Source organism: Pteropus alecto, unplaced genomic scaffold (genome assembly GCF_000325575.1).
Source record: "Pteropus alecto unplaced genomic scaffold, ASM32557v1 scaffold101, whole genome shotgun sequence".
In the NCBI taxonomy this organism is placed as follows: Eukaryota; Metazoa; Chordata; class Mammalia; order Chiroptera; family Pteropodidae; genus Pteropus; species Pteropus alecto.
In genome coordinates, this window is record NW_006432945.1 from 3,495,309 (window position 1) to 3,516,420 (window position 21,112).

General features: G+C 33.7%; 1 protein-coding gene across 1 annotated transcript in view; it reads left to right on the forward strand.

Annotated features, from left to right (window-relative positions):
* PPP2R5A (protein phosphatase 2 regulatory subunit B'alpha) overlaps window positions 1-21,112 on the forward strand; it is a 64,652-nt gene that overhangs the window by 36,982 nt on the left and 6,558 nt on the right. The window contains exons 4-12 of the mRNA XM_006907706.3: window positions 6,527-6,619; window positions 9,798-9,928; window positions 11,040-11,099; window positions 12,166-12,274; window positions 12,903-12,956; window positions 17,728-17,778; window positions 18,018-18,137; window positions 18,217-18,344; window positions 19,115-19,216. Of these exons, the coding sequence (XP_006907768.1) occupies window positions 6,527-6,619; window positions 9,798-9,928; window positions 11,040-11,099; window positions 12,166-12,274; window positions 12,903-12,956; window positions 17,728-17,778; window positions 18,018-18,137; window positions 18,217-18,344; window positions 19,115-19,216 (848 nt within the window). The remainder of the gene's footprint in view (window positions 1-6,526; window positions 6,620-9,797; window positions 9,929-11,039; window positions 11,100-12,165; window positions 12,275-12,902; window positions 12,957-17,727; window positions 17,779-18,017; window positions 18,138-18,216; window positions 18,345-19,114; window positions 19,217-21,112) is intronic.

Sequence of the window (21,112 nt, forward strand, 5' to 3'; positions counted from 1 at the left end):
TGTTGGCTCTTCTTTGCCTCTGTTTAGCTCTCTCTCTTGAAATCTTTTTTTTTTTCTTCATTCTGTTTGTTTTTTTCTTCTTTCTATCCCTGTTTTCTTTTTCTGTTACTCTAGTTGTAAGGCAGACTGACAGTGAATATTTAGTTTTTCCAGCTTCAGTAGTAGAGACAGGCAAAGAGAAAGGAATGGGTGTTGGGTTAGCTTGCCACAGGGTAGAACCATTGGAGAGAACAGTCTGTCTTGAATAAAATGAAAAATGATTTATTTTTAGTGACAATAGGATGGATAATCATTAACATCAGCAGTTTTCTACTTAGTCCCTGGGAGGTAGAGAGGAACCCTGCTTTATATATGGGTGCTAGGTATTACTTCAAATTACATTGTCAGATTTTTTATTTTGCCAGAACATACATTTTTTAGTGGTCATTTCATTTTTCTTATTATAAATGATGAGAAAGAAATTTATACTCTATTTGGGATACTTTAAGCAATAGTTTACATCATTATTAATTTACTCTGTTTAGCACGTATACAGCTAAAAAGGTGGAAGAGGAGTCCTAGGATTAGTGAAAGATTAATATATTTTTATATGCCCATGGAAATTAACAGTGGAAATTCAGCCAAATAAACAAGATGCTTTTTGTTTTTCACTGGTATGATTTGAAGTTATATTTAAATTCCCTGAAACTAGTGGTTCTTAACATTTTAGGAGGTGGCGAGTTGCTTTTAAAATAAGTTTTTTAAAAAACGGGTTTTCTCCCAAGACACAAACATGGAGACACAGTAGAAATTTTCATACATCCATGATTTCCTGATTAAAAGGCTCTGTCCTAGGCATGTATGTTTATATGAAATCTTTCTGGTAACTAAAATTTGGTATACAGTTTTAAAATTTGCCAATTAAATGGTCCAGGGACATCAGAAACTACTAAACTCTTAGTGAGCTGATTTATAGGATTTGTCAATAGATTTTTGCTATATCATCATCTTGTTTTAGAATGAAATATTAAAACTGCTCTGATAAATAAGATTATGGAGAGTTGTAACACTGAAGAAGTTTGTTCAATGAAAATTACTTTCCCTGTTAATGTACTTTGAGTCAGTTGACCTGGAATTTTATGTTTTATATTAAAAGTTTACATTTTACATTTAGCTTATCAGATCCTTGAGGCTAGAAATTAATTTGATATGGTGAAAAATAAACACTAAATTTAATGAGGGAATATGCACAATTTCAGAACTTTTCAAATTTTTGTTTCTCCAGTCCTTTTCATTAATTTTCTAAATATGTGCTCTTTTACAGTTTACCTTTTTACTTTTTTTCACAGTAATGAAAATGCTAATGAGCAGTGGAATAATGAAATAAACAGAATAAAGAAACACAGGCCTTTTCTAGTCATAGGGGATTGGTCATATCCTTCTAAGTGTAATATTAACATGATTATTAATGAAGTTATGTTTTTAATTTTTTTTTAGCATTTTTACTGGACACACTTTATTTTATGAAGAATTAATGAACTTGTAGCAAACCCGACTTTCCGAAAACATTAAGTGGACGAAAGTAAAAACCATTCTGGAATAGAATATGATAGCAGGGAAATTTAATTTCTTTACTAAGTATTATTGCCTTATATTTATTGAGGACCAACAAGATAATAATTTTCTGTATACCTACTTTTTAGATAATTAGGGAGGCTTGGCTGCTGTATCAGCCTGGAATGCAGGCAGATTGTGTATTATTTTCATTCTTTTTTATCGATTATTTTCTTTGGTAGCCCAGTTAATTACAATGTAATTATGTAGGAACTGACTAGAATATAGACTAGAGTATTATGTAGGAACTGACTAGAATATATAAGTATGTAGGATCTGACTAGAATATTCTTTTTAAGAATAACTCGAATGTTAGGGACCAGAGGCTCTTCTTTATGGTCTGTATAATCAGAAATTTAAACTGGAGACATCCATATTTTATAATGTACACCTTCACATTCAAATGGCTCTTGGCCAGATACTGTATTTAAAATTTTTGCATGTTCTAAGAATAAAAAATGATAGAGATCATAGCCTAATACACTAACATTTATGTACAGAAATTGAAAAGGAACATCTTTTATCTTTATTTAAAGTTGAGGAAATTTTATTACTTTGATCTTTTTAATTGTGAATATTATTACCTTTTTAATAGTTATAGATAAAAGAGCAGGGGGAAAACTAGGCTGATCATATGTAAACTATTCAAGGTTCATGTAGAATCTGTTCTGCTTTTAAAAGGTTACAGGAAAAAAAAGATTCTTAGAAAATTAGGATTTTGTTAGTGTTTACCATGTCCCAAGCAATGTTCCAGGCACATGATATAAAATATCTCACTAAATTATATGTTAATTCTTACATGAATTCTTTCATACATTAAATGTTTTTTAAACCCATTTAAATTGATTTCCTCTGAATAGAGGTTGGAAAATGTTCAGTCTCCACATTCTCCTTGAAAAGAATCTTTTGTGTACTTGTAGGTCATTAAAGTTGCTTCTCAGTCTCGCCTCTTTAGGCCACACATTTCCAGTTCCTTTAGCTTTTTGTATACTTATTTTCGGATACTTTAATCATCTATGTTATTTTCTGTTGTACTTTCTTCTAAAGGTTTTTATTGATGAAGACCAAATTTTATATACTTTAACTATCTTAGGAAAGACATGGTCAGTATTGAGTAGAATGGTAAGATTACCCTCCCTCCTCCTGCCTGTGCTCCTGACTGTCATAATGTAGAACATCGTCAATCTCTTTCAGACATCTCTCCAGCTACATGATAGATTTGTTTTTATTTATTTTTTTTATGGTGACATTGGTTAACGAAATCTAATAAGTTTCAGCTGTACGCTTTAGCAGTAAGACATATATATGTTTACACTGTGTGTTCACCTCCCATAGTCTAGATTTCTTTCTGTCACCATATATTTGATCCCCTTTACCCCATCTACCTCCCGCTTCCCCCTACTTCCCCCACCTCCTACGCTCTGGTAACCACTGGTCTGTAGTTCATGTCAATGAGTCTCTGTTTGTTGTCCTGTTCCTTTGTTGCTTTCAGGTTCATATCCCATATATAAGTGATATCATGTGATTTTCAACTTTTTCTGTCTGGCTTATTTTGCTTAGCATGATTATCTCGAGTTCCATTCATGTTGTCGCAAATGGCTATATTTCATCTCTTCTTATGGCTGAGTAATATTCCATTGTATATATGTACCACAGCTTCTTTAGCATCTTTTAGGATTTTTTGTTTGATTTTTGGTTGTTCTGATTTACAGAAGTAGGATGACCAGCCATACATGGAACATACATGAAGTTTGCTTTTTTATTAGAGAAATGAATCCATTGCTAAAAGTATCTATTCTTTGAAACACTGTTTATTAGATTCTTGGTGCAAATTACTTCTTCATATATTGGTACATTGAGAAACTTCAACAACTACACAGAAATAATCTTTTGACAACTATTTTATTCATTCAGTAAATATTTACTGGGCATCTCTTGTGTTCCAAGTACTTTTCTATAGAAAAGTCAGGATGTGATAAATACAAGAAAAAAGGTAATGCAGAATAAGAGTATAGAGGGTGACAGGTCAAGGTGCAACTTTATAGAAGCATAGTCTTAGTTGTGCCATATTGACGATTTTTAGCTCTGTAAATCACTGGTGTTTTTTCTACCTATCTCTGTTTGGAATTATTCAGCATGTATTTAGATAACTTTTTGTCATCTTTTTAGTGGTGCTAAATTGGCTGCATAAAAGCAGTTTGCTGCTAATTTTGCCTGGTCACTTAATGCTCATTGTGTCAGGTAAATGATGCAGATGTAAGAAATAATACGTGGTATCTATGACAGGCACAGGTTTCAACTGTATGTGATTTAGAGGATTCATTTTGATCTGGAATGTGATGTCATGTAAGTCTTCCAAAGGACATGCCATTACTCTTAAAACTATTAAGCCTTAAGCCCTATATTTCGACGCAGATCTTAAGAGGTAGAGTATATAGGCTCATGCATACCATGCTTGTTTAACCTAGTCCTACCTTACCACAAATCTTAACTTTCACTGAACTAGGGACCTGCATAAAGATTCTGAGTCTCTGATTCCATACCCACCAACCTATACCCTACACCATCTTCTCAAGAAATGTCCTACCTTTCTGTAAAAGCCTGCCGCCTTATCTTATCCAAAATCATATTGAACGCAGAGCTCAAGTTGCAGTCCTCCTTCAAACCTTTCCTGTTGACATTATTCCACAGCGATATAGCCCTCTTCTAAATGTCTCCTGCACTCACAGTCTGTACAACATAATTTTTGTGTATATGCCACTTTACATTTTTAGTTTTACCTCCCTAAGAAGTGAATGAGCTTGTTGGAGCTGTACAGTGCCTGATTGATATCAGTTCACAATATGCACAGCTAAAGGAAACTTTGTTTCCTCTACCCACAACACTTCTGACACTAAGTGTATGGATTTTCCACACCAAGAAATTTTCCAGTTCTCTGCAGACATTTATTCATTACTACCCAGTTAGCACAGATTCCACAGGTGATGGGCTCAGCTCCACAAGACTGTCCCCAACTTCAGATGGCACTCCCGTACTTCTGACCAGCTGGCTACGCATCTGCAGTTCCCAGGAGCCACTCCTTGGGTTCAGTAATTTACTGTAATTGCTCAGACCTCAGGGAAACACTTTATTTACTGTTCCAAGTTTATTATAAAGGTACAGTTCAGGAACAGCCAAATAGAGATGCATAGGGTAAACTATGGAGGAAAAGCTCAACGTGTTCATCAACCCAGAAGTTCTCCAAATTCCTTTGTTTAGGAATTTTATGGTGGTTCCGTTAGGTATGGTTAATTAAATCATTAGTCATTGGTGATTGAACTCAATCCCCACCCCCTCTACCCTACCTAAAGGATTGGGGGTTGAGGCTGAAAGTTCCAACCTTCCAATCACAGGGTTGGTTCCTGCGAAAACCAGTCTTCATCCTCCTAGAGCCACCTCATTAGCATAAGCTTAGGTTTGGTTGAAAGGGGCTTATTATGAATAACAAAAGATGCTCCTCTCCCCCCTTTTCACTCAGGAAGTTCCTGGAGTTTTAGGAGCTCTGTGCCAATAACCAAGGATGAAGACCAAATATATTTTTTTAATTATATCACAATATGACAGTAGTTCAGTATTGGACATGAAAATAGGCACTAAGTTGTGCCAGTGAAACTGCGTTGCAGTCCGTGAGATTGTATTACCCCTTCAGAGGACTCTTGATAATTTTTGTATATCTTTTTACATGTGTATACCAAAGGAAATTACCTGTGTGTGGCTGATGATTATTTATAAATTAATTGGTATCAACTTCTTGTTACATCCTTAATTCATACTTAATATTAAAAGCTGGATAATAATTAGACCAGACAGGCATCATTCCTTTTGCATAGTTGGGCAAAGATGCATCAAACAAAAACAATATTTACTCAGATCTCAAAACTGTTGTTAGCCTTAGAATATTACTGAATTCATAGTAAGAAAAATGTTATTCTGTGGTGAATGACAGGGCTCCGATCTGGTAATGCTTTTTGTATGTTGTAAGGTTTGTACATTTAGTGGAAGTCTTTTTTTTTCATTGTTCCTTCTATTTTTGGCCAAACTGGCTACCTAAATGTTTATCGAATGACTGTTTTTCACTATGGGATCTAATCCTCCCTTTTTATTTTTAGGGTGCCAGATTCATATGTTGTTTAATAGCTAATAAATTAAGGTATATTTTGGGCTATCCTCCTGCCTTTTATAGCTGTTAGGTTACAATAAAAAACTTTATTTGCCTTTCTACTTGAAAGACAGATGTTGGTTTAATGGAGGCAAATTGAATTGAATATTTAAATTCTGATTTGTGGTAGCAAGTGAACATTTGCTGTAGCAAATGAACATTTGCTAATACTTTTAAGATGCTTGTTGGTACTTTTTAAGTAGAAGTCCTCCTATGACTTCTAGTTTATTCACTGTGGTGCAGACATTCCTTCCTGAGCCCTGCACTTTTATAATTTGGCTCATTATTTCCCAAGTGTGGATAAGGCATGCTGGTTTTGATTTAATTTTTCCCACTGAAGTTTTTCTTATTGATACACTGCCCCTTGCAGTCCAACTTACTCTTATCTAGATGTTTCTGGGCCTGTATTTAACAAACTCTGGAGATTAAATTGAGATAGTTTAGTAGTCCATTGGAGAAACAACATGTTGCCAGTGAATATGGACTGCAAAATAGTCTTCTTAATTAAATATTTTACAGGCACTGTCTTTATTTTCTGGCTCCTGTAATTCCACTTAGGAGCCCAAATTGTAAATATATAGTTTTTTTAAAAAAACTGTTACTAACTTATATTTTATAATGAGATCTGAAATCTCCCTACTAAGTCGGTAAGGGAGGTGTGTTTTTGGTATGACGTGATAACTTAGGGTAACATTTTATAGGTATCATCATTTTTTATTTGACTTTCTCTCATAGTTGGTGTATGAATTCTTCTTAAGATTTTTGGAGAGCCCTGATTTCCAGCCTAGCATTGCAAAACGATACATTGATCAGAAATTTGTACAACAGGTAAGGAATTCTTATATCTTAAGTTTTCTTATATTCATTCATTTTAGCAACAATTTATTAATGTGATTTAAATATGTAGTTTTTTTAAAAAAAACTTTAATGGTTTATTTCAGTTTAGCAATACTTAATATTCTTGTCAGGATAAAAGAAGCTTTGAAGGGTGAGCTTCTAATGAAGTCAAATTATCTTATCCAATGCTAGATTCTCGGTTATTTTATAAAGTCCAGAAAAGATGCCTGTCTGCAATATCTGAGAAAATTTGGTATGACCTTTCAGTCTTATCATAAACTTTTTTTTTTTAATTTTAAGGCTTTGAACTTGAACTTAACATATGTTTTAAGCATTGTGACTTTGAAATGACAGAGGGGAAAGAAATGGCTCCTTTCCTGTCATCAAGTATCAATTACCTTTCCCTTTTCTTCCCCCTTCCCACCTTAAGGCATTCTAGCCACCTAATTCTACACCACAGATAAAATGAAATCTTTAAGAAAAGGAGATAGGGGTTAAACACATGTGATGCCATCCTTCTTTTTATAAATTGGTTATTAGCCGTTATCTTTGGAACCTATATACTCAAAATTAATTTCTTAGAATGTGTTATTTTTTTCAAAATCTAACAATTTTTAAAGGCCTTTTTTTAACAGTGTGGAATTGGCTGGCCCTAGACAAAATTGTGAAGTAGACCAAACCTTTTTAGGTCCACTTTCTCTTTTACTTATCAGTATGAATGTTCTCATTAGGAATTTAATGCTCTCTTCTACAGTTATTTGCATTTTAAAGAAAGGTAGAAGATGGGCGAAGGGTAGTACCAGTGCTGAGGCCAGGGTTAAAATTAGTACAAGGACCTTCTCTACCACCATCGTGTGTCCCCTATGATAAAGATTCTACAAACATGAGTCCCACGTATTTGGAGTTCATTTTTGGTCATTTGTAACTAACCTGACCTCATATAAAGTATTCTAACTAGTTGCTGTGAATGTATTGGTAAATGAAGAACATCGTCAAGAATGTGTCCTTCAGCCATTCAAGTAAACAATGAAGAGAAAATAGGTGTGTTAGTAAAATGTGTACATTTCAGTCAAAAGTAAAAATTCGATTAAGTGAAGCTATGTTATTTTGGTAATTGCAAATGAATGTATATTTCCTTCTGTAGTTCTTGTGTGCTACAAAAGGAATAAAGGAATACAGTATATTAAGGAACTCTAGTAATGTCATATTAAATCATATTAAATTGTATTTAAGATAATAGGTTGAGAGGAACAACTGCCTTAGTACTTCCTCAGCCTGAAGTATTTCAGCTGCTGGATTCTTCAGGGTTTTGAGGGGGAACAAGAAGAAAACTGGCGGGGTGGGACCCATTTTCCACTTTCTACTTTAAATGTCTGAATTAGCTGAGAAGCCAAGGCCCAATAACTTTTTAGCAGTTTATATAACTGTTCACAGATTACTTCTTGGAGGTATTCTTAGTGTGTTGCTTTAATAAATAGTACATATGGGAATTTTCAGCTTTTGTATTTTGAAATTATTTGGTTAGGTGGTACATTTTAAGACTAAGAAGTATAAGAAAAATCTAAAGTATAAATTTGGACATTTTTTCAAGAGAAAAAAAACAATTGCATAGTTTCAGGTTATGTTCAAATCGCAGGATTTCAGAAGGAGGAAGCCGAGAATTATTGAGTGCTTTCTATGCGCCATGCACTGTCCTTATATAAAGAGCTAGACCATGTCCAATTTCACCTGGCACTACCAGGATTTGAACTAGACTCTTAAAAAAAATAAAAATCAACCTTTCTCATTCTACTAATGAAAAATCAGGCTCACAGGCTATGAATTACCCTTAAAAGCAGTTAAAGTATCAGAGCCAGAATAAGAAACATGTTTCCTGAGTACTAGTTTTGTGTGTCATTATGTTAATATTTTATATCTAAATAGACTTTTATTTAGATTAATAATATTTCAAAATAGGTTTAGATATTCTCTAATTAAATATTTCTTCCCTGAGGAGGATCAACTTGTATTAATTTGAGCTGAATTTATTAGGTATAGTAACATGAATTCTCGTACTCCGTGGATGGTTTTGCTGGAGCCTGATACAGAACTTTCATAACCTCACAAATAGGTCATCACTATTCTCAAAATATCTACTCTAGTAGAAGAGATACACATGTAAACAGTTACATATGATTCAAGACAGAATGGAAAAAGAGCTTCCGATGAGGTTCAGAGCTTGCCATCTTAATTATCAGTACCAAAGTACAGAACAGAAAATTCCTTGATGATGACTTCATAGGAATTATATTCTGTGGAGAGATTATTTTATATTTTTTCCTACGAAACCCCATTTTAAAAAAAAAATAGTAATTGTTTTTTTACAGAAGAAATTCTATTTACTATTTTAAAATAGAAATTTGAGCTTTTGACTTTAAATTTTTCAAAGATCTCTATCATCCTGCCTTTGCTGAAGAGTTGTGTAGAGGGATAGGGAAATGGTGATTTGGCCAGTTTGAATTGGTTTAAAATTTTTCAGCCATTTGCTAAGCTAACTTTAAATGAAAATCTGTGGTCCCATCTTTCAGTGTTATTTCATGAATGATTTCCACTATTCGCATGTATTTTCCAATAGTTTATTAACTAAATATTAATTTTTGATCTATTGGCATCATGACTGTTGAATTTTTTTAGAGTAAAATCACAAAAGCAGCATCCTTAGTTTGTTTAAATCTTTCTAGTAAATTGAAAATACGTATTTGCACATGTATATTTTTAAACTTCATTTATTTAATGACTTGCAATCTACAAGCTTAAGATTTTATATGTAATTGTGATTTACTGTTAAAAAAAAAAATTTAAAAATTTCTCAAATTTCAATACTAAAATTATGGGCTATGTTTAGTAGTCAAGATGAGGATAGAATTTTTAAATGAGTGGAAAGGCAAAAAAAATCCACTTTTTAAAGTGTTTATATTATTTGTTGCATCATGTTTTTAAAGTAAGTGAAAAGAAATATGCCTTATGCTTTTCTTTAGCTTTACTATTTAGCAAGAAAATCAAACCGATAAGGCAGAATCTTTAAAATGTTTTAAATGATTTCATGGGTTCTCTTAATATCAATATTAGAATAAAGTGAAGTTTTAACTCGATTATTTTTAAAAAGTAATTTCTCAGATTTTTTTTAAAGCTCCTGGAGCTTTTTGATAGTGAAGATCCCCGAGAACGTGACTTTCTGAAGACTGTTCTTCATCGAATTTATGGGAAATTTCTTGGATTAAGAGCATTCATCAGAAAACAGATTAACAACATTTTCCTCAGGTAAAGTGGCCATATATTCATATACAGTGTCTTTCCCCTTCACATTTTCTTTTTATTCCAGTTCCTGTAGGTTAATTTTCAATATCTGAAATCTACAGATTTAATTGATAGTCATTTTTAGCATATTTTGTGGAAATCATTTAATTGCATCTAACTGTAGAAATTTGTAACCTACTTTTCATCTATGTGGATAGTAGTAATGAAGAGTTTTTAAAAGTAATACCAGTATTGCTTTTTTAAGATTTATTGTGAGGAGGATTTATTTCTTTGAGCTTTTTGTTTGAAAAATTTCTGTATAAATACTATTTAAAACAATAGCTAGCTCTTGGAAGTACTTTCATTTGATTTTCTGACAAAGCTAATTAAACTTATAGGAGGCCTGGCTTTTGACTACTTTATAAATGATAGTCTATTAAGTAGTTGAGATTTCACTTTTAATACCCACACGTCAGGTTTGGTTTGGTTTAATTGAAGATCTGGCAAAATAAGGCTAACATTTCCATGTTGTAACAATTAGAGATAAATATTAGCTGCCTCCCCTAGAAAGAGCATCTTTCTCCAGTTCTGTGTCATCCTCTGCTAAGTCTGCCTTAGTCTGTGTGATACCTTTCCTGTCCTGTAGTCCTTTGAGTTTGACTCCCTACTTTAAAGGTAAGCCTAATCTTAGAAAACTAGGCAGCCTGTGTAGTTTAGGTTAAGAGAAATTCTGAATAAAAGTAGCTTTATTACATATGAGTCCTTTTCTCTTGGATTTTCCCATGAGTAGAGGTTTCCTATTTTGAAAAGTATTCCCTTGAGAAAACCCATCTTTCTCTTAAATTTTTAAGTAAAATAAAACATCCCAGATGAAATTCTGTTAACATATAGCAAGTCTTAGCAAAAGTATGTTTAAATAGGAAATAAAGTATCTGGTTTAGTAGGAAATAGTCCTCCTTTTATGATTGCTAAGAAATAACTGATTTGGGGCAAAATAGTTTCTAAAGAATTCTTAAATCATACTTGTATGGTTCTTAGAGTCGTCTTTCAGTTTGATTTTTTTTTACCTTCCTGTTCAATTTAGCTTTCTCATGTTTGATTTTTTTTCATTACATTATCTTTATTTTAAATTTAGGTTTATATATGAAACAGAACATTTCAATGGTGTTGCTGAACTCCTTGAAATATTAGGAAGGTAGGTCAGTTTTTTTTAATTTATTTTTAAGAATTAAGTAACTTTGAATGTTTTATGTATTAAAATCTTAGCTGGGGTTGGAGATTATTATTTCATATTTTAGAGTTTAATTATAGAGCACAAGACATAGTTTTTCAACTAAATTCTTATTATAGCTTTTTAGGGGGTCACCATATTAAAGAACTGCCATGCAAGACATCTGTTTCAGTACAGGCTTCCTGCTTTTGAAGCTATGGCATGTTTTATGCCTGATTTTGCCAGACTACTTCACAAATTTATAGGGTCTGATTGGGAAGAGATGAAATAAGCTGTAGTGAATCTTTGAAGAAATTTCAAGAATTCTTGTACAGATGCTGATAGACCATTCCTAATCCATCTGTTCTTTTTAGAAGAATCTACAGCCTTTGATTTTAGTTTTCATGAACATTTTGCTTTCCTTATTGACCACATAGCAGTATTAACTTGAGAGTTTAGACCCCTCTATTTGTATTAGAGAATGATTTTTAGTCTCCTCTATTAACATTTAGAGAATGATCATGGAGAGAACTACTTAATTTAAGATCCTTCAATAAAGTAAGAGAAACTACCCATTAACTTCAGAAAAATATTGGAATTTATTAACAATATTGTGATTTAACTCTCCGGTAGGGAGAAAAAATAAAGGCAACAATGCATAAATAAAGTGATAGGATTTTATAGAAAATGAAGATAAAAATTGCTTACTGGAGCTGTATGTAGTGCCAGATCGGTGAAGATAGAGTAATAGGGGGGTCACTTCATAAACTATATAAATGTCTAACCATTGTACTCTCTACCTGAATCTAATATAAAATAATAATAAATTGCTTACTGGGACATTCACTGGCAGACCTGGTTTTCTTTCAGCATCACTAAATAATGACCTTAGAGGAAATATTTTATAGTAATAGTCTAAGTAGCTTGAGATGAGTAAGTACTTCAACACCGGGATTGAAGCAGAACACTGTTCTTTATGTGCTCATGGATGTAACTTTTACAAATAAAGTAGTAACTACTTAACCTCTCTCCTTTTTTTTTTTCCCTCCAGTATTATCAATGGCTTTGCATTGCCACTGAAAGCAGAACATAAACAATTTCTAATGAAGGTTCTTATTCCTATGCATACTGCAAAAGGATTAGCTTTATTTCATGCTCAGGTAAGTTTCAGAAAAATTTCAAATGAAGACTGTTTCAGAGAGTGATATAAAGGCAGAGAAATTGAGAAATACTGAGGTAGCAATTTTAAGTAATAATTGAGCAATTTTCTTTTCAGTTGCCCAGAGCAAATTTTTGTGATTTAAAAGTATTTAGTGTTGTTAAATAAGCTCAGTGGATATTAAGTGTAGATATAGGAAAGATAATATCAAGTTCTTTTCTAGCCTAGGCCCTGACCTAATTAACTATGTGATGTTAAATCTCACAAATCTGCGTAATGTTCCATTTAGCTATGATAAGCTAGTTAGAGAATGATGTTAGTCTCTTCTATTAATATTTAGAGAATAATACATTAGCATAGGCATACATGCTGAAAAACTGTTAGTTCTAGTCTTACTTCAATTAACTTTATATTCAGAAGTTACTACTGAAAAAAAGAACATCTTTTTTGAACTACAAGTTACTTTCAAGGTTAAAAAGTTACACAATTGTGAGTACATTAATTTTTATAGATTGAGATTAAACAAGTAAAATTTTTCAAAATCAGGTAGTCATTTTTGTTTGCTAAATATAAAACTCCTAACTATTATTTCACTCAGTAATATTTACAAACTGTCCCTTATATTTTAGCTAGCCTACTGTGTTGTACAGTTCCTGGAGAAAGACACAACACTAACAGAACCAGTGAGTATTCTATTTGTTTTTGTTTTGAGTCTGCATTGTAGCATTTCATTGTACCTTTCTTTATACAGTACATACCATTATAGATATTAAACAGTAATGTACTTTTAAAATCATTTAAATGGCTTGGTGAGGTGCATCTGCATTCAAAGAACGCTGTTGGGAGGGGGCGTTCTCATGAGTTATGTGTCTTGAATAAGTTAAATATACATTAATGTTAACATATAGTAGAGATGTGTGATGACAGGATCAAATGACTACAGTGTAATTTTGTATACATATTATCTTCACTGATAATCTTTTTAATCTTCATTCACCTTTTAAAATTAAAACATACTGGGGAAGTCCCAAAATTATTCCCTTGAGTTTTGTCTTTAGAAATAGGATTTTCCCTCTTATTAATGATTAAACCATGTAACAGGGATTGAATACATCTCTCCCTTGCCTTTGGTAATTAAGGTAGAATCTTGGAATGAAGTTTTACTTTAGGAATCGGCATAGCAATTCAGTATTTGAATTCTATTGCTTACTATTTGACTATCATATGAAGATTCAAGGGAAAATTAAAATGTTATGAAAATTGAAGATTCAAAGTATTAAAGCATAGAAAACAAAATTTTAACCTTGGTGAACTAAATATTTTGAGAGAGGGCTTTCTAGATATCCTAAATCTAAATATTTAAACTGAGTCCTTAAAGAATAGCAAAGGGTTTAAAGGATTTAAACTGTTTCTTTACATTATGGACTTTGAGGCTATCCCTAGGGATGCTTGGAAAAATTACAGACTTCGTATTCTCCCTTTGATTTGACCTTTGTCTGTGTAAAGGAACAAAAGATATTTTTCCACTCTGATATTTTGAGTGTTTTTTAGACTTGCAGTTCTTTCTGGAAACAGCTAAAAACGGTTTTTAAAAACCAGAATTGGAAGCCCCATATTTACATGAAACCACATAAATCTCTACAGTGGCTTAAAACCTAATACAGATCCGTAACTTGCATTAGAATTGAGACATAGAAAACCTATTAACATAAAATAAGTCATGGTTCATGCTTGGTGAATAGTAAACAGATATAATTTAAACAAATTAATATGGGATGACAGAGGAGATGAGTGATTTCTTTTAAAGAGTAGATTAGAGGGACGAAGGCCAGACATGTGGCTTAGGTGAGTTGGGTTAATGGAATTAGGAGCATGATGAGGAGATAGTAAGGTAAATGTCCAAGCTGACAAAGAAAAACATTTTTCAATTCATAAAGATCTGTAGATCTTGGCAGTTTCTACCTTAGGCCATTCCAGCATCCAAATTATAGCCATTTTACTTGGGTCTGAGCCTTATTACTCATTTTCTAGAAACCTGGCATTCGTATCAAAGCTTCCTACAAATTATAAGTAAGTCAGAGCTTTGGCTAGTTTATTATATTTTTTATGTACCTAAATCTTAAAATTATTTTATTTTCTAAAATGGAAATGACTTTGTTACTTTTTTTTATGAAAGTAATGTGTTAATTTGGTTCACACATGCAAAATCATAAAGCAAAATGTGGAAGAAGTTCCTTGAAATCTTGTCTACTAGAGATAACCATGTAAGCTGGTGAATATATTTCTAGAAATTTTCTATATATCTATGTGTGGGTTAAACAGAGGGACAGTGCTGACCAGTTTCTTTCACCTCTCAATAGAATGTGGATGTCTTAACACATAAATCTGCTTTATTTTTTCATTGGTAGCATCAGATTCCATTACGTGGATTTCCCTAACATATTTAATCAGTTCTCCACTAATGGGCACTTGAATTACTGGAGTTTTCATTAACATGTCGCTGGTTGAAGGGATGTTGGAATTGTTGGGATTGAACGGTGTTGGAATTATTGTGTCCTCCTATCTGTAGTATTGGTTACCAAAAAAAAAAAAAAAAAACTATAAAAAAAACCCTCAGAATGGTATACTAAATATATATATATTTTTTACTGTATATAAACTTTTTTAAACCAAATTTAAAATCTTGTTGCTGGGCCAAAGAGTACATGGAAATTTAAACATATTCTAGTTGTCTTCCAAAAAGTTTGGACAATTTAAAATTCCAATCCATAGTTAAAGATGCCTGTTTTCTCTCACCCTAGCCAATGCAGAACATTAAGTTTTAAAAGTTTTGCCAGTTGGAATAGGTATATTATTTTAATTGGCTTTTTTTTTTAATTACAGGATTGAGCCATCCTTTATGTGGTTATTGATCGTTTATATTTTTGTCTTTTGCCTGCTTTTAATCCTTTTCCTAATTTATATCTTGCAAAAAAATTTTTATCTATTTGGAGTTTTTAACTTTGAATATACAGTTTTTAATCTTTGTCTTAAAAGAATTTTATGTAGTGGAATCTATTTGTCATTATGATTTCTGGCTTTGTTGTCATGCTAAAAAAATTCTTCTACCCTTTGAGATTATAAAAAACTTTATAATTGTTTCCTAGGGCTGCCATTATGAATTACCACAAACCCGTGGCTCAAAATAATAGAAATTTATTCTCTCACAGTTCTGAGGGCCAGAAGTCCAAAATCAAAGTCAGGGCTGTACTCCTTCCAGATGCTCTAGGGGTGATTCTGTTCCTTGTCTCTTCCAGTTTCTGCTGTCTCCAGGTGTTCCTTGGTGTGTGGCTGCATTGTGGCAGTCTCACATTGCTGCCTCCTTTTCTGTCTCCTTTGTGTGTCTCTTATAAGGACACTTGTCATTGGATTTAGGGCCCACCCAGATAAACCAGGATGACTTCATCTTGAGATCCTAAATTATATCTGTAAAGATCCATCTTCCAAATAAGTCGCATTCATAGATTCTAGAGAATAGGATATAGACATATCTTTTTGAGGGCCACCATTTGACACATCCTCTTTGAAATCGAAATTTGTGTTAAAGGGTAAGGAACTGTATTAGTCTTCTATTGCTGAATGACAAATTAACACAAAATTTAGTGGCATAAAACAACAAACATTTATTATGTAATAATTTCTGTGAGTCAGGAATTCCGGCATGATCTGGTTGGGTCCTCTGCGTCAGGGCTTCTTACAGGGCTGCAGGGATTGTGCTTTGAGGGCTGAGGTCTCATATGAAGGCTCAGACGGGCAAAAGTCTGCTTCTGAGTTCACGTGGTTGTGGCAGAATCCATTTCCTCAGGTGCTGTTGGACTGAGGGCCTCAGTTCCTAGCTGGCTGGTGGCCCAGAGGCCATCCTCAATTACTTGTCACATGGGCCTCTCCAGCATAGGAGCTACATTTTTGCTTTCCAAATGGTGAGCCACCAGTCCAGCTACCACCTCTTAATTGACTAATTTGTTTCTCGTGGAACTGAAATGCCACTTTTGTCACATATTAAACCCCATATATACATGAGTCTGTCTAGATATTCCTCTATTTCATATATCTTTTCTGTCAGTTTCCATGCTAATGCCATCTTGTTTTAATTGCTGACGTTCTGTTCCATTAATTTTCCCCCTCCCTGAAAAATTCTTAGCTATTTGCTTACATATATGGATTTTAGAATGTTTCTACTTTCAGAAAATAATTCGATTGGCATTTGAAATTTATAAAGGAGAAATCTGTACAATACTGAATCATCTATTGATACTCTTTCATGATACTCAGTAAAGTTTTAGTTTTCTTCATATAAATCTTAAATACTTCTTACAAATTTTATTCTTTATGTGCCTTAGTTCCTGTTATGAAAGACATCTTTTTTTCATCTGATTAATACTTTGTTTTATAATATTGATTTTTAAATCTTTTCTGTCCATATATTGAATTTTCATATTTTAATTTTTCCTACTCATTTAATATACTTATTTTAAAATTATAAAAAATATGTTTTATAGTCAGACAAATAAGTATAATTCTGGTATTCCTTTCTAAAATTATTCATCAGATCCTTTGCATCTTACTGGACTGGCTCCAGAGCAATGTTCTCTCCACTTTTGTTTGAGAGAGCATTCATTACAGGACCAGACCAATAACTTACAGAATAGCCTAAAAGGCTGTCAGAGATCTGTTTCCACAAAAGTACCAGGCCTAGATGGATTTACAGCCTATTTCTAAAAAACCATTATATGGCTGCTGCTGGTTTCTGATAAATTCTTAGTTCTAGTTTACTAAATTTTTTATCAAAATAGTCAAAATATCAATATCTTTTGAGATATTCAGTTTTTTCTTCTTTTAACCTCTAATGAGCTTTGAACCATCCTGGAATTTCTGGAGTAAGTTATAATTGGGCAGGTTGTATTGTTTGGTTAATATGCTGTTATATTCAGTTGAATACAAATTTTTCCAACTATGTTCACTTGAATTCATGATCCCTTGTTTTGTTGTAATTTGGTTATCAAGACTGTGCTAGCTATGAAATAAATTGGAAAGCTTTCTAGCTTTTTTTGGTGCGTTATAGTGGTTTAAATAACAGGAATTATCTGTCCCTTAGTTTCTCCAATAACCTGTCTCCCTCGCCCTAGCAGTCATCATATTTTTCTGGTAGTCAGTAGTACTTAATGTTGATCTCCCAGCTTCATGAAAATCAGGGACCCCATCTGTCTTGTCGATCACTACGTCTTTAGCATATAGAACAATATCTGGTACAAAAGTCCTCAATAAATAATAATAGTATAAAGCTGAGCAAAAGTCTGAGGATATGCTTAGATATTAATATTGACCTACTTCAGAATGAATACTGATATAATCACAATTTTAAATTTCTTGGGTTAATCATTGCTTAATTCAGGCTAAACTTTCCCCTCTTTGCAGGTGATCAGAGGATTGCTGAAATTTTGGCCAAAAACATGCAGTCAGAAAGAGGTGGGTTTTGGTTTTGTTCAACAAAAATAGTGCATTTTATTAGAGCTGTGAATCTCAGGGTTATAAACCAGGCCTCTGTTGTCTCTGCTCCCAAGCGGGAGATGTTCTTTGGGGACTGGGGAGACTGCAGAATAGCCGTCAAGACCTTTTTTGTCCACTGTGTAATTTGTGGATTAATCTCATTTTTGTTTTCTATGTTATATAATTTGTCATAGTTTCTTAAATTTTTTTTAACCTAGGTGATGTTTTTAGGAGAAATTGAAGAAATCTTAGATGTCATTGAACCAACACAGTTCAAAAAAATTGAAGAGCCCCTTTTTAAGCAGATATCCAAGAGTGTATCCAGTTCTCATTTTCAGGTATAATGTTTTCAGTGAAGCCATTTTTATACTATTTCTTTTCTCTTTTAGTTTTCACATTTATAAATGTCTTTTTTAGGTTGCAGAAAGGGCATTGTACTTCTGGAATAATGAATATATTCTTAGTTTGATTGAGGAGAATATTGATAAAATTCTGCCAATCATGTTTGGTAGTTTGTACAAAATCTCCAAAGAACACTGGAATCAGTAAGTGTACTTTATGTTTTGTTATTCTTATGTTTTTGGTTTTTACTGTTTTTGTCATTTGATCTCCTGACTGATACATGAAACGTATACATATTTGTAACCTATTCCAAGGTTAACCTCACATAGTTTTATACCTATAGCTTTATTAAGTTGTAAATGTGTCTGTATGCTCTTAAAATTACAAATCTCCCTGAAGGTAGGACTATCTGATGTGACATTCTGCAGCAATGTGTGGTCAACCCCTGCTGGGGAGCCCAGTCTAGCATTTGTGGAGGATGCAAAAATGACTGTGTGAATGACATGCTGCCAGTAACAACAGTCTCACCTCTACAGATAGCACCATGCCAGGGAGAAGCTGAAGTGCGTACGGTTGTGTCAGTGATATTTAGATTGCATATTCTACCTTCTGTGATGTCCTTATCCTGCTTTCTACTTAAAATTTCGGTAGTTGGATCTTTTTCTTCATCTTTTAATGCTGTTATTTGGTGTTTGACTCTAGAGCAGATATGAAGATAACCACATTTTTCGTGGGTTTAATCTGAGCATGATACAGTGGGAAGAACATGAGTTTTAGAATCAAATAGATCACCCCTACCCCCACTGGCTGTATGACCTGGAGCCAATTATTAAACCTGTTGCATTTCAGTTTATCATCTCTAAAATGGATTAAGTGAATCAACCAACCCTTAACCCATTTCAGAGATGATCGTGTTGTGTTTCCTATCCTTTAGTAGCGTCAATAACCCAGCACTGGCTTATTTTCATTTTAGGACCATTGTAGCACTTGTCTACAATGTGCTGAAAACCCTAATGGAAATGAATGGCAAGCTTTTCGATGACCTTACTAGCTCATACAAAGCTGAAAGACAAAGGTATTTGATATTTTTAAGTACAAAGTTATCTATACATTTTAGGTTAAATGTATCTAAGATATCTAAGTTAAAATTATAATGTTTAAGACATCAGTTACATTAGGCATTACAATTTGAAACACTTTTAAGTCGTTTCCAGGTAAATATCCCTTTATGTGGTTAGCTTATGATTTTAATGTGGATCATAAATCCTCATTTTGATCTCATTCTGAGCCTTAGACTTCATCAGTCTGGTGGCATTGAGAAATACAATTTATGCTAAATTTTAAATACTATTTTATACAATTTGATTTTTAATATAAAAAACATTTTCGTCCACATGGCTTCCGTCTTGCTCACAGATGCTCCTTGCACAAATTTGTTTTTAAGCTGCACATTTAACAAGGTTGTATTTTAAAATCAGCATAGCTCTTTTGGGAAGAGGGAACTCACATAATGATATGCCTAGGGCTCAGTACTGTTAATAATTTTTCTTGCAGTATACACTTTTGAGAATAGCAGCACATACCGGCATTCAGAAATTTGGCTTAGTGATTACCTCTTTTTTGAGAATTTCATTACAAAATAATCAAAATCACTTTACCTGGCATTTGAGGACAATAGCTACCACTTACTTCTAATAAGCATGTTACCCATTCTGTTTGGAAAATAAGTTCTTACTCTGCATTTTCTTGTGGCAAGTAGAGAAAGGGTAGTTCAGGGTCATTCAAGTTCAGCAATATTTCTTTTAAATAGCACCTTTCAGGAATAGAAATTAGGTATGTAGTCTTTGATCCCAAGGAAAAAATGAAAAGATGATTAAAATCATATGAAACATCTGAAAAATGTATAGTTCACATAATTAAGATATTTTTTTAACTACCTGCATAAATCAGTACCTTTGTCCTCTTAAATTGTCCATAACTGCAGAACTATAAGCCTGTTTTTTTTTTTTTAAACATGTTCTTATAGCTCTTCAGAATAGCTTAGCCCAAGGTACTCAGAAATGTTTTCCTTAGAATTAAGTAGTTGAAACAAAATTTAAAATATTTTGAGAGATTAAGATACAAACTGGTTAGTGGCTAGAGACGTGGTGCTAAAGGATATGGATTCCACCCAGAAATGGCTCCAGACTGAACTCGCAGCCATCTTTCGGTCTATAAAAGAGGTTTATGTGAGAAAGTGAATGTAAAAGTATTTTGTCAAGATGGTAGAGTAGATGACACTGTGCTCACCTCCCATGACCACATCGAAATCACAGAACCATCACTGAGAACCACCTGAAGAAGTCCTATAACTGAAAGAAAGGGCAGAGATGTGGAACTGGCAGGTCACACACCCACAATGTGGTGATTAGGAATCAGAGGGATATCTCAGCTGAGGAGTCCCCATAACATCTAGCTGAGAAAAAACCAGCGGGGATTGCGTCTGAGTGAGACGGAGGAGTGCCAGAGCCTCAGCATTCCTCTTGAGGGCCTGTGCATGGACTCACTTGGCTCTGGGCTCCACTGCACATGTAGCAGCTCAAAGTACAGGGACATACAGGGAAGAACTGACTAGCTGCAGGGCATTTATCTCCCAGGGACAGAAGCAGTGGCTGACCTCGGCATACTCTGCACGCCTTGCTAAGCAGTATAAACCTGGTACAAATGACAATCATCCTCAACTTGTATTGTAGCTCCTATCAGATGGCCTCAAGCTGGGAATAATCTGTGGCCATGGTGGCTTAAAACATAGCTCCAACTAAGCCACAGCCTGACCTAAGTGACAGCTGGCCTCAGCTCACACTGTGGTGCCCACCAAAGGGTTCCAGACCTGGCACTACTAGCAGCGAGCCTTGGTTTGCAGCACAGTTTCTTCCAAGTGCCTCCAAGCCCAGCACAAGCAACAGTCAACCACAGATCACTTTGTAGTGGC